Genomic DNA, 14,270 nt, shown 5'->3' on the forward strand with positions numbered 1-14,270 from the left:
CCCTCCTGTCCTAGCTTACCGTCGGGTGGTAAAGGTAAGAAAGCCCGGCCGGGGCTGAGACCCTGCCCAGTTCTGCCATTACAAACCCTATGCCCTTGAGCAAGCTGCTTAGATTCTGGTGCCTCAATTTCAGCAGCTGTAAAATGGAGCTAATAATAGCATCGAACTTATCGAGTTATTATGTGGATTAATGAGTGGACACATGCCAAGGGCTGAGAGCACCGCCAGGCAGTTTCCTCTCTTGCGGGAGGGCAGTGGCCAACTCTGCTTCCTTCTAGCTTCAGGCAATCGGTGCGGACAGAACGAGCAAGTCACACCAAAGGGGAGGACCCTGTGCATCAGCTCTTCTGCTGCCTCCCTCTGGCCTCCACTGCTAGCGTGGAGCCCATTTGAACGGACCCAGGAGACCTGCTCTTGGCTCTTCAGGAGTTCTCATGGGCAAATGGCACAAGGCACACAGCAATTGCTGAGGGTCGGGGGAGGCGACCAGCACAGATGCAGTCGCTCAAAGGGGACTGCTTAGAGGAGCTTGGGGGCAAACTGTGAGAAGAGCAAGGTGGAAGAAAGTGGGATGGGTGTCTAGGGTTCTGACCTGGATAGAAGGCTTAATTTATCCTATGGGCAGTAAAGGTTTGGAAACCGAGGCCTTGAGAGGAGGTTTAGAGCCACTTTGTCCACCTCTCTGCCACCCGAATCATCCCAAGCGTGCAGTGGACCTGTGCCCTGGGAAAGTCCCCATACATTAGGGCACGGCTACCGCCTGTGCTCCTGGGCTCTGCCCTTCCCGTTGGCTTCAGGGCGTCTGCAATTTTGGGTCCTAAAGGCCTCCTGGTGACCCTAACTTCACTCAGCTGCAGCTTTCATTCGCTCGCTCTTGGCATGCTCTGAGGAGACAGAATGCCAAGTCCCCAGCCTCAGGCAGCACCATCAGTGCTTAGCAAACAGCCTGACGTCTCCAGTGCTGGAGCTCTGCCAAGAACGCAATCGACACGATATCATGTCGCTTTATATATAGTAGTTTTAACCCCTCTGGAGTGATGTATTTGCAAGATAACAATGATTCTAAACTGACAAGCACTGAGAAGAGGCGCTAGAGTCGGGAGGAGAGGATGATGTCAGGAACACATGCGCCAAGTGCCAGCCATGGGCAGTGGGTTGCTGCAATCTTGAGCTTGGCCCTTCCTCATGGAAGCTTCAGGAACAGCTAGGGGTTTGCAGGACTTGGTATTCGACTGTGAGGAGCAGCATGACTTCAGGCTGTGATTTTTGGACACTGCCTGCATCTTGGGGTTACAGGCACTCACCACCTCTCTCTGCATGGGCTTGGTGCCTTCTTGTTTATCACACTGCCAGGTAGTATCATGCACACTGCAAATGAACAGCTGCCTGACCCGTGTTGAGTCTGTGCATGTAAGTGGGGGAGGGGCAGAAGAGAGCACGAGACAAAGTGCTGAAGAGCTGGGGCAGCCAGCTGTGGGGTGCGTGGCAGGTTTGAGTGTAGAGAGCTCGATGTGAGAGGGAAAGGCAACCCAGGACCCACAGCCAGGGGAAAGGAGTTCTACCCCTAGTTCTTCCACTAGTTCTTCACGGGACTTTTCCTCTCTCCAGCCCTATTTCCACCAGGTAGCACTAAATCAGGGTTTCCTACACAGGAAAAGAAGAGAGGCAAACAATATACTCTCTGTGAAAGGGTTTAAAACACACTGCAGGCCAGAAATCCTATTCCTCCCCCACCATTCACTTCAGAATGGTCGCTTTCCTTGCGTGTCATGAAACGGCCTGTGAAGCTGTGCGTGCATGTCTTTCTGTGCATGTGTGTGTATTAATGATGTCTGTTTTAAAAATTTTTCTGTATTTTAAGATGTGTTGACATCTTGGGGGACTTGCAGATATGGGGAGGGACTGCCCCTCCCAGGACTAGCTAATTCCTAGTGACAGTATACACCTTGCCTGCAAATACACTTTTCATATGCAAACTACCTGATCTAGAGCTCACACCCACCACCACCTTTAAGGAGCTCTCCCACCCAAGCCAATCTTCCGCTGCCCTAAACCACCCCAGGGCAATACCAGACAATTAGAAACCACGCCCATATCCTAAACCCACTGACATTCTTCAGACTGCAATTCTGGGCCAGCTCAGCTGCTGACAGTGCTTCGCCCTTCCCTTCCTAAGAAAACCACTTTCCTTCCTACCAAAACCACACTAAAGACTCCCTCCCACTCCCTTCGCTTCCCCACTTCATGGTGCGCCCCCTCCTCTTGGGTGCTGAGAGTAACAAGCTCTTCTTTCAAGGCAGCTGTCTTGGTGTCTGCCAACCTACCATCCTGGACCTCTTAAAACTCTGTGGGTAGCTTCCATTAGCTTCCCATTCCCAAAGGGGTGCAAGACTCACGAAGGGGCCTAGATGATCCCGTGGTTCCTCCTAGCTTAGTGAGTACAAGCAAGAACCTTGCGTGTCAGCCGTGGTCACTGTCACTACCAAGGCCCAGCTGGGCAGGCAGGGCATGCGTGCGTGCTCACCCTTATGTACCGCGAGCAGGGGTGCGAGGGTGCTCTGGTGCCAGACGGTGATGAGCAGAGTCCAGGGCAGCACGATGAGGACGATCGCTAGGATGTCCCGTCTCTTCGGCATCTCCAAGGCTGGCTGCACCCACGGCTCCTCATTACCTGAGTGGCGGTAAGTTCAGGAGAGGGGCGGCCACGGGCGGCGGCAGCACAGGGGAGAAAAGAACAGGCATGGGCCGGGCCGGCCAGGCATGGAGAGGACAGAGCAGCTGAATGTTGGCTAGCAGGTCTTACCAGCACTCACAACCCACCCATTGCGGAAGCAGGTTTGGAGAGTCCGGCCCAACTGGAGTCCGAGAGGGGGTTGCTGTCCAGAGGCGGGGGTCAGGAACTCTGGGGGGTGGACACCTGCAAGAGAGAGCAGAAGCGGATAGCCAGAGACCCAGGTATAGGAATGGATGCCAGCAAGGCTGGGCCCTGCTCTGGGACACACAGCATCGGGGGTTCCACAATGGAGCCTCAACTGTCCGTCACCTGAGGACCTCTTTTGTCTGCCTGTTTGAGTGGAATGGGCTCTGTCCTTCCCACAGGCACAGGGCCATGGCGCTGCTCCATTTATGAAAGTCAGTAGGGTGCAGGGGTCAGAAGCACATACTGCAGAGACACCAGGTTTAAATCCCAACTGTGCCACCCACAGGCTGTAAGACCTTTGCCAAGTCATTTCAGTTCTCCATGCCACAGTTTTCCCATCTATAAAATGGGGCACTGTGGATCCCTACCTCATAAGGTCATTCTCAGAATTAAACAGGGTAACTCCCGTGCAGCCCTAAAATGCAGCTACTTATCAAAGCCTGGATAAAGGGGCGAGAGGTTTTATTTTTCTCTCTCTCTTTTTTCTTTTTTTTAACCATATATGTACCATAAATTATTATATTAAAAATAACTTCAGCATTTTAGATTTGGGGGCACATGTACAGGTTTGTTATAAGGGCATATTGCATGTGATGCTGAGATTTGGAGTATGATGAATCCCGTTGCCCAGGTACGAGCATAGTACCCAACAGGTCGTTTTTCAGCCGTTCTTCCTTTTAGAGTCCCCAGTGTCTATTCTTCTCATGTTTACAGTCATGAGTACCCAGTGTTTAGCTCTCACTCATAAGTGAGAACACACCATGTTTGGTTTTCTGTTCCTGTGTTAATTTGCTCAGGATAATGGCCTCCAGCTGCATTCATGCTGCTGCAAAGGCCATGATTTTGTCCTTTTTTATGGCTGTGTGGTATTCCTTGCTGTATATGTACCATGTTTTCTTTATCCAATCCACCACTGATGGGCACCTAGATTGATTCCATGTCTTTGCTATTGGGAATAGTGCTGCAATGAACATACAGGTGCAGGTGTTTTTTTTGTGAAACACTTTATTTTCCTTTGGATACATACCCAGTAATGGGATTGCTGGCTAGAATGGCAGCTCTGTTTTCTTTGAGACATCTCCAAATTGCTTTCCATAGTGGCTGAACTAATTTACATTCCCACCAACAGAGTATATGTGTTCCCTTTTCTCCGCAGCCTCACCAGCAGCTAATAGTTTTTGGCTTTTTAGTAATAGCCATTCTGACTGGTGTGAGATAGTATCTCACTGTGGTTTCAATTTGCATTTTGGTGACAGTCTTTGGAGGACAAAGAAGAGATGTTTCTGGGATGGGCCCTGGGGGGAAGTACGAGAGTGCCTTCCTCTTCCGTGTGGATAGGACATCCTTGTGGAGCACCGCTCTGTGCAGGACAGAGCACCAGGTGCTGGGCTGGGCAGCAGCAAGGAGAAGAGGGGTCCCCGCAGGGGCTGCCACATTGAGGGGAGACAGTCCTCCAAAATGACAACAGCAGGGGACCGAAGTGAGGAGAATGAGCCACTGGGATTCCTCAGTCCTGCAGAGTGTCCACTGGTAGCATCCCTGGGAACTGTTCTCTCACATGGCGAAGACACTGGGTGAAGAGACTCCTGACCACCGTGGAAACTGTCACGTCCTCTTCTCCCTTTTCACTTCTGTGCTGAGCACCATGCATGATGCAGCAGGGACCCGTGGGGGTGGTGGGGAGGGCCGGCAGCCTCGGGCAGCCCAGCCAGCCTCGCTGTGCCCACCCGTCCCAGTGCCCAGTGTTGGATAGGGACAGTACCTCACCTGGGGGCCATGCTGCCTGCTCCTGCCCCAGCTCACGTGTGCTCACCATTTCAGGCAGAGTCGAGCGCTACGGCTGAGGAGGATTTTTAGCCCCTGAGTTTCCAAAATAGTGTGTTTTCCTCTCCTCACTGGGTCCTCTCTCCAAATAGTCTGACGCCTGTGGAAGACCAGGATTTGTCTTCCATTAAGGAGCACTGTGGTTTCCTGGGACAGCTGGCATCCCCTCCATTAAGGAGCACTGTGGTCTCCTGGGACGGCCGGCATCCCCTGCCCACACCCTGCCATCAGAGGCCCACTCTTCCACTCCCCCACCCATTCCCTGGGAAGTGGAAGACCCACTGGGGTTCAACGTCACAGGCACGTAGGAGATAGTGGACATTCTAGGCTGTGTGTGTCTGTGTCCGCCCCCAAACTCCTCTTTGCTGGCCCAGTGAGGGACAGAGCCTAGAACCCCACATGGGATGCCTGCTGGGTCTTGTGTTCTGAGATGCAAGTAACCTCATGCCACAATCCCCCAGATTTAGCCTGTCCCTCCACACCCAGGCCACTGCTGGGGCTGCATGGGGCTGTGTGTCAAGACACATTTTGGTAGGTGTGATCTTAGGCCACATCTGATGAAGGATAGGGAGGCTGGGCCTGCCTGGGGCTTCAAAAATGTCCAGGAAGATTTCTTCTGTGTTCTCAGAGACTCTCGAAGGAGCTTTCTCCAGTGCTCCTGGTTTTGGTGAAGGTTCTAATACCAGGATGGAGAAAGCCAAGGAGAGAAGATGAGTGTCATGCCAGCTCAGTCCCTGTGGGCCACTCCCTTTCCTTTGGGGCAGCCTCTCAGCCCTGCCCACTCTGGCACCTGCTCAGCCTCCCTTGTGCCCGCTTGCACTGTTGTTTATACAAACTTTCCTATAGCATGAGAGGTGTCCAAAGACGAGGCTTAGCTCTTCACATGCACCTGCTCCTGCAGCGTCACAGCAGCCCTGTGCAGTAGGCATGGCCGTGGTCCCTGTGGGCTCATCAAGGCCAGAGAAGGGCAGTAACTTGCCTGAGGTCAGCCATTAGGAAATGGTGGAGCCGGAACTGAGTCCAGGCCATCTGGCTCTATGCTGTCATCGGGGGCATAGGATAAGAGGTCCCAGGCCCCCAAGCCTCTCGAACCTGGGCCAGGCGCAGGTTGGGTAAGGGGCACACACAGGCCAAATGCTTCCTCTGGCCTGGACCACAGCCGCCCTCCTCTGCAATGGCACCCCCACTGCAGGGCCCTAGCACCTGCTTGGAGGCTGGAGCAGGAAACAGGGGTGGGAAGGGAAGAGAGGGGAGGACGGGGCCTGCAGGCAAGGGTGCCGTGAGGTGCTTTCTGCTCCCATCCAGTCTTTTTGGTCAAAACATCTATGAGAGAAAAGGGAGGGGGAGAGAGGGAGAAAAGCTCTAAAAATAAACTCAGCAATAAACCCAGTTGTGCATTAATTACTCTGGAAGCCATTATGGCTTGAAAACCCCATAACTTTAATGGAGGCTATTATAAGCATAGTAGCAAAATCGTGGAGCTAATTACTAGGCGGTTATCAAGCAGAACACGGAGAGCCCCCAGCCTGGAGAACGCCAGCTGGCCAGCAGGGGGCGGGTCGTGGGACGTGAAGCCTGGGCTGGGCAGGGGCCTGGGGCCAGGCAGCGGGGTGGGCTGCACCTGCCCCCAGCTCTGGGCCCCAGTCTGAGACGGGGCTGCAAGGTTGGCCAGCACTGGTCCCCTCTCGCAGCCTGCTGCTTCTGCCTGGGGCTTGGAGGAGGGCGGTGTTTGTCTGTGGTCACAGGCTGTCTCCAACAAGGACCCCAGAATGGCTTGTAGGCCCTTGGGTTGGGCAGAAGAATCAGCACAAAGGCGCAGGAGTGGCTTGGCCACACCCAGGAGAGCCCGGGAGATGGGGGCACGCGAGGGGAAGAATGGGGTGCTAGAGGAGGAGATGGGTGGCGGCACAAGGGGGACTTCGTGGAGAGGCAGGACGCGGCGTGGCCAGTGTGTGTTGAGTGTAGGGCCCAGGCCTGCCATGGTCACAACTCCCATCCCGACCCTTGCACCATATCTGTGACCAACCTCAGATCTCAGGCGTCTCGGCAAGTAGAGACACAAAAGGTTGTGCCCTGCCCTCCCCGGCTGTCCTCAGAGCCTCAGGTGGAAGCAAGCGCTGCCCTGTTGGAGAGTGGAGGGTGCTTCCTGGATGGGGAGCAGAAGCTGGAGCAGCACATGGGAGTGGGAGGGTGGTGGCCTGGACGTGTCCGGCAGGTGCTCCATGGGGACCTGGGTCATGCTGATTGCCCTCCTTGACCTCATCTTTACAGTAGGGAGGTTGAGCTGGAAGTTTCAACAATCCTGCCATTTTAGCAACTGGAGGTTACCATAGGGCTCTGCGAAGATGAAGGGATGTCCTATGTGAGGAAAGTGTAGCTCAGTGGGCACCTAGGGCCAGAGGCGAGGCAAGAGTGCCGACAAAACAGCCTCCCGTGGAACTGAGTCCTGACGTAAGGGCCAGTATGCCTATGGAGATTGGCCATGCTGGGAACACCTCTCTGCAGGAATTTGTGGCATTTGGTTTTGTTTTGAGAGACAAGGTCTCACTCTGTCACCCAGGCTGGAGTACAGTGCCGTGATCACAGCTCACTGCAGGCTGGAGTTCCGGAGCTCAAGTGATCCTCCTGCCTTAGCCTCCCAAGTAGCTGGGACCATGGGTACATGCCATCACGTCCAGCTAATTTAAAATTCTTTTCTGTAGAGACAGGGTGTCACTATTACTGTCCAGCTGGTCTCAACCTACTGGGCTCAAGAGATCCTCCTGCTTTGGCTTCCTAAAGTGCTGAGATTACAGATATGAGCCGTGGCACCTCCAGAGAAGAATTTGTCTATGGGTTTTAGGGTGTTGTGGGCTGTGAATAAGGACTAGGGGTGTCTGGGACTCTGCTGGGGCAGAACATGTGAGGCTGGAGCATGTGCAGGGTTGGTTCAAGGCTGGCCGATTGTAAATGCATGGAAAGGTTTTCTTCCGAGCCTGAGGCCTCAGCAATGCCTCAGTCCCTGAGGAGAGGAGCTTATTTAATTTCACTCAACAAATATTAATTGAGCATCTGTAGCAGGCAAAGCACTGTGTCGGATTCTGTGGGCAATCCAGCAGTATGGGTGGGGAAGCTTTGTTCAGTCCGGAGGGGAAGAAACGACACAGCTCGCTCCAGTGCAGGTGACGTGTGAACGCAAAATGTTCCCAAAGGCCTGTATGCGTGTGCGTGGTAGGTTATAAACAAGCTCAGACACTGTCCAAGGTACTCATCTCTGGAGGACGATAAAAGCCTTTTTACCCAGTAAGATTGGGAACAGTAGCTAAGTGGTTAATCAAAAAAGTCCATTAAGGCGAAGAATCTTTCCAAACGATACATACATATGCCCTACATTTCAATTTAAGTAACTTGCAGAGCCAGTTGTGCGATAGATGATGTTTCCCCAGGACTGCACAATGCATGCTAACTTTTCCCAAATCCAAACGACCCATCCTTGCTGGCTCTCAGCACTTCCGCTCAGCCAGCACGGGGTCAGGGAGGTCTGTGCTGACCGTCTGACATCCTGCTGCCGTCTCCAGTTTTGATTTCTTTAAAGCGATTCAAGAGCTGAAGAGCACTTGGTGAGCAGTCTGATTGTAGTACCCTTTAGAATATGACTTTTCCCTACCAGCTTTTACCTAATTTGGAGAACTTTTTTCTGGACTCACCTTATGAAATTTTCATAGAAACAACACATTTACTTCAACACGCTATTTCAGCAGTTTACATGACATTCTGTGATAATAAGCGAGACGGTGGGCGCTGTGAACACGCTGGGAACCAGCGTCACTGACTCTTGAGGGCGTGGGCTCAGTGGTGACAGCAGAGGGAGCCCCCGGCATCACACAGGCACCAGTCAGTGTGCTGTGCGGACCGGATGCAGAACACCAACCTGCTGGTTAAGACAGCTGCTGTTCATATCATCTTCTGTCACCCAGGAACCCGACTGCCCCCAAAGAGAGGGAGGGACAGGCTTTGTCCCACAGATCTCCAGGTGCCCCTAATGGGATCAGCGGATTAGTATTGATTCTGCAGGCGCTGCTCAGGAAATGCCTGATGCCACAGCTAATCAGCTCCCAGCCCAGTCAATCCATACTTCATTAACCTAACCCCGGCCCTCCCGCCCCCAGCACCACCGCCTCCCGGGCGCACCACAGCCCTGCTGGGGGGCAGGACACAGGCACTGACCTCACACCATATAGGAGCCACTTTCCCAGGCCCCTGCTCCTCCTTTGCCCTGGTCACTGACTGCAGAGGGTTGGGGAGGGGTCCCATAGCAGATTCCACTCGAATCTTACATTGAAACAGTAAGACCCCCTTTTTCATAAAGCCCAGTCCCTCGATGTTCAGAGCAGCCATGCCATGAGGCAGATACACAGATCTCGTCCCCATTTTGCATGTGAGGACACCGAAGCTCGGAGAGCCTGTGTGATCGGCCCAAGGTCACAGCGTTAGGTGCCAACAGAGCTGCTCAAACTCAGGCCTTGGCCTCTGTGTCCAGTGCCACCCGTGCCCACTCCATCTCCCCCTGCAGACCCTCCCCTGGTCCACCCTTGTACCCACCCACTGGGCAACCCTGCTCCAAGGCCAGAGCCCCCTGACTTTTCACCCCCTGCGTGGCCTACCTCAGTGGTCAGGCCGAGTGCCCCCAGGAAGGCACTGCCGGTCTCCCCCACCCTGCTTTCGCCATGCTCATGGAGGAAGAGTGGCAGGCTCGGGCCCTGGGATGTCTGCACTCTGCTTCCCAGCCTGGGTCACTGCGGGCTCATGCTTGGGACTGCTGATGGAAGGGCAGCGTGAATTCCAGATCTCAAACCATCTTGTTCCCTTGTAACTGGGAAAACCCAGCCAAGGGCTTGGGTAGAAGGAAGTGTTAGTTTTGTTCTGATTTGGTGCAGAGAATACTTTCACGCTTTGGTTTTCTTCCAGCATCAGAAATGTAATTCACTGACTTTTTTTAGGTAGTTCCTTTGTTTTTCTTTTTTTCAGACATAGTCTTTGGCTTTGATTTTGATTATGATTCAGTAAAAAATGAAAATTGGGGTTTGGCTTAGTATAGTACTCTGCAAGCGAAAGTCCATTCTGGTTAACTGCAGGAATCTGAACCGAATACACTGTTGGCCCCAGCTGGTGTCACTGAAGTTCCCTGAATCATGTAGCTAGTGGTCTTCAGGCAGCAGTTCATCCACTCACCCCAGAGCCTCCATGCAGGAGGTCCTGAAGCAAGAATTGGGGCTTCGTTGTGTGGCGACATCACATGCTGCTGCTCTCTGCTGGGGCATGCCCGGGGACAAGTGGGGAAGCGGGGATGGGCACACAGATGCTCTGCAGGGGGCCGGAGAGCCGGAGAGGCAGCAGCAGCTGGAGAGAAGGCTAGCTGAAGGAAACAAACCTGATAAAGGATTCTGGGATGCCGGACAATGGTGAGCCAGGCCCCTGGAAGACCCCAGAGAGGAGCCATCCCACAGCAGGTCATGATGGGTGATGGGGGTGGGGGTGCTTCTGCTTGGCCGAGTGGAGAAAGGCGTTCGGCAGGAATGTGTTAACCGTGACTGGATGATGGTACACAGAGCACCACTTGGCCACTTGGCCCCTGCCTGCGTGATAGGGATTACTGAGGGTCATGCTATCTTTGGGATTTGTGGGACTGACAAGCAGTCCTTGTAAAGAACCCTGGAGCCCAGCCTGGGATTGGGGGAGAAGTCTGGTATTGAAAGGTGCTCGCTCCCCAACCTCCTTTGCCCTCCTTCCTTGCTACCTTTCCATCCTTGCCCTAGGCCCATTCTAAAAGCCAGGTCCGCTTTTGGAAGGAAATGTCTCCACTCCCAAGACAAGTATATTCATTTCCTATCCTATTGCTATCTAACCAATTCCTACACACTTGGCAGAGGACAGCCCCCATTGGCTGTCTTCAGTTCCTACGGGTCAGGAGTCCAGGGTCTCAGAAGGCTGCGAAGTATTGGCAGGGCTGTGTTCTCATCTGGAGGGCTGACTGAGGAAGATTCTGCTTCCAAGCTCACTCGGGTGGTGGTGGGACTGCCGGCCATGGCTTCTTGCTGGCTGTTAGCTGGGACTGCCCTCAGCTCCTGGAGGCTGCTTGCAGATCCTTGCCACATCAGTTTCTCCAACATGGCCACTTACTTCGTCAAGCCAGCAAGGAAGGGATGTAGAGCCAATGTGCTAGCAGATGGAATCTTACAGAGCACAGTGTAATCCTGGGAGTGATGGCCCAATGCTTTTGCACAGTCTGCTGGCTAGGAGCTGGTCACGAATGCCATCCACACCAAAGATGAGGACTGCACGAAGGCATGAGCACTGGGGGGTGGGGCTTCCAAGGATACCTGAGAGTCTGTCCCCCACACCAAGGCAGATGGGCCACGTCTGGCCCTCAGCTCCTCAGACCCTGCCTAGTCCCACAGCTACTGAGGGTGACGGCAGAACCCAGCTACAGTCATGGCCTTCTGCCACCTCCCTCCCACCACCTCTTTGCTCTCCTCTGTCCTGGAAGAGCCGTGCATGGAGGGGCCGTGCGATGCAGAAAGGTTCTGAACCCCGCAGCCAGATGACCCTGTGCACCTGCCAGCCTCTTTCCGCCTCTGCTACAGGATTCTGGTGAGGTAACCTCTCTGGGCCTTCATTTTCCCATCTGTAAAACGGGAATAAAAATACTGATCCTATCACTAGGCTGTCAGGATAACTAGAAAAAAAAATCAGGCAAACTGTCTGCCACATAGTTGCGCCAATAAAGAACAGCTACTGTCACTGTTGACCTTGCAGCCTGGAAGGGGCAGGGAACGGGTCTGCTCAGCCTGGCTTCCCACTGCCTCCTTCCAACCAAACTCCGGGCTGCTTGCTGGAGGGCAGATGGAAGCCACGGACCTGAAAGCCCCACATCACCTCCAAAGAAGAGGCAGGTGGAGACGAGAGGGTCTAGGATCGTCAGAGGAGAAAACACCAGCAGGAGGCCCCTGACGGCGTCCTTTGATTTCCCTTGGCCTCAGCTTCCCCATCTCTCGCACGGAGCTGCTATACCCCTTTTGTTGTCTGGCATGTCCCATTGTGACCTAACACACAACCTCAGATCCAACCACCATCTTTCCTCTGGAAGCAGCTCTCATCCAAGCCCCCTTCTTTCTGTCATGGTCCTGGCATGAAAACCTCAGGGCTGCCCTTGACTCCACCTTCTCCCTGCATCAGCTGGGCCTCAGCTCCTTCCACTGCTGCCCCGGCCTAGGGCTCCATCCCCTGATCCTGGGCCAGGTCAAGTTTTTACCCGCAGTGGCCCTTATGCTGACCTCTGTGACGCCTGCCTTCCCTCCTCAGTTCAGAGTCCGCACATCGCCAGACCCTCCAACCCCAACCCGCACCTGCCCAGACCCTCCAACCCCAACCCGCACCTGCCCAGACCCTCCAACTCCAACCCGCACATCGCCAGACCCTCCAACCCCAACCCGCACCTGCCCAGACCCTCCAACCCCAACCCGCACATCGCCAGACCCTCCAACCCCAACCCGCACCTGCCCAGACCCTCCAACCCCAACCCGCGGCCTGCCCAGACCCTCCAACCCCAACCCGCACCTGCCCAGATCCTCCAACCCCAACCCGCGGCCTGCCCAGACCCTCCAACCCCAACCCGCACCTGCCCAGATCCTCCAACCCCAACCCGCGGCCTGCCCAGATCCTCCAACCCCAACCCGCACCTGCCCAGACCCTCCAACCCCAACCCGCACCTGCCCAGATCCTCCAACCCCAACCCGCGGCCTGCCCAGACCCTCCAACCCCAACCCGCGGCCTGCCCAGACCCTCCAACCCCAACGCGCACCTGCCCAGACCCTCCAACCCCAACGCGCACCTGCCCAGACCCTCCAACCCCAACCCGCACCTGCCCAGACCCTCCAACCCCAACCCGCGGCCTGCCCAGATCCTCCCGTACCACTCTTGACGGCCACGTACCCAGCCTGGCACTCAGGGATGCCTGCCCTGGGCCCGCCCATGACTCCCACCATGTCCCTCCTGTTCCCTCCTGTTCCCTCCTGTTCCCTGGCCACCTCTGCCCCCCCAGCTTCCATCCGTGAAATTCCAACATGGCACGCTTTCCTCGTCCTGTGGTGAGAGGCAACATGACCCCTGCCAGAGGGCAGTGCCCCCTTCCCACCCAGAGCCAGGGAGAGCCCATGCCAGAGGGCAGTGCCCCCTTCCCACCGAGAGCCAGGGAGAGCCCATGCCAGAGGGCAGTGCCCCCTTCCCACCCAGAGCCAGGGAGAGCCCATGCCAGAGGGCAGTGCCCCCTTCCCACCCAGAGCCACGGGGGGGCCAGAGCCAGGGAGGGGGTTCTCAAGTTGAGTCAAGATGCCCAAGTGCAAACCAGGTCTGGCCGTTGCAAACCAGCATCCGTCTCGTTTCCTTCCAGCTGTCAACTGCTCACTTGACTGGGCCTCCATGCCCTGCCTGCTCCTCTCTGCCAGGCCTCGGTCAGGGTCCAGCGCGTGTGGGGGTGTACCTGGGCCTGAGTGGCAGTTAGGGGGCCCCACCGTGAGGAACAGCAAGCATGGGTTTGGTCCTGGTGTCCCCTCCCCCTTGCCCAGCACTCTCTCGAGGCTGATGATTTGGGGAGACGCCAGTCTGGCCACAGCGACTCAGGTGCCTGCTCCCTGCCTGCTCCCTGTCCTCCTCGATGCGTTGCTTGGAATTCGACTCAAGAAAACCACTGGGGTTGAGTATTCTGTTCTGACAGGGCATCAAGGCTGTGCTGGCCACCACAGAACTGCCCGCCTGAGTGACTTCACAGGGCAGCTGGCCTGCTGCTTGACACCCATGTGCACGCATGTGTGATCATGACCGGCACCCTGTGAGTGAGCACACGTGTGTTCACAGGCACGTGTCTGCACGCTCTTAGCTGGGTTTCGGTGTTGCTCTGTGCCCTGCTGACAAATCCACAACTGGGTTCCTGTTCAAATAAAAGAGTAGCTCATGTGCCTGTCCTTGGCACCCAATGGCTTCGGATGCTGGAACATAGATGGGGTGACGCCAAGAGGCCAATTCACTTTCTCTGCAGTACTGGGGTTTGCGGGGGCTGCTGCTCCTAAAAACTACTAAACACAACAGCTCACACGCAGTAGTGATTTATGGCTTCCAAAATGATTGCACATTGGTTATCTCATTTAACGGTTAAACCCTTGTAATTCCAAAGGTTTGTTCATGTTTTACAGATGAAGAAACTGAGGCATGAGGGGGTTGAGTGACTGTCTCAAGTGTCCCAGGTCCAGATAGAAAGCAGCCATCCCCTTGCACTCCTCCGGGCAGCAGTGGCCAGGCAGGGGTTCTTGCCGTGCCTCTGTCCCACCTCTCCTGGCCCTGGGTCCACTGCTGGCTCCCTCCTGGGCCCTCTCCTCCCTCTGGGGACATACGGGTTTCTTCCTAGCTGTGTGCTCCAGGCAGGCCTCTGTGCTGCAGCTGCACACCCGGCTGGCAGCTGAGACTTCCCTGCCCTTGTTCACCAGAGCTAGTG

General features: G+C 55.2%; 1 protein-coding gene across 8 annotated transcripts in view; it reads right to left on the bottom strand.

Annotated features, from left to right (window-relative positions):
- Positions 1 to 14,270, bottom strand: part of B3GAT1 (beta-1,3-glucuronyltransferase 1) — a 71,026-nt gene that overhangs the window by 44,388 nt on the left and 12,368 nt on the right. For 7 of the 8 annotated variants that reach the window (XM_054438913.2, XM_054438912.2, XM_054438911.2 and 4 more), the window contains 2 exons: positions 2,821 to 2,917; positions 2,525 to 2,671 (listed from right to left, as the gene is read on the bottom strand). In XM_054438913.2, coding sequence (XP_054294888.1) covers positions 2,525 to 2,671; positions 2,821 to 2,824 — 151 coding nt within the window. In that variant the 5' untranslated portion in view covers positions 2,825 to 2,917. Of the gene's footprint in view, positions 1 to 2,524; positions 2,672 to 2,803; positions 2,918 to 14,270 lie in introns of all 8 variants that reach the window. The other variant, XM_054438914.2, reaches the window with a different exon arrangement.

The sequence above is a fragment of the Pongo pygmaeus genome, chromosome 9, assembly GCF_028885625.2.
Source record: "Pongo pygmaeus isolate AG05252 chromosome 9, NHGRI_mPonPyg2-v2.0_pri, whole genome shotgun sequence".
In the NCBI taxonomy this organism is placed as follows: domain Eukaryota; kingdom Metazoa; phylum Chordata; class Mammalia; order Primates; family Hominidae; genus Pongo; species Pongo pygmaeus.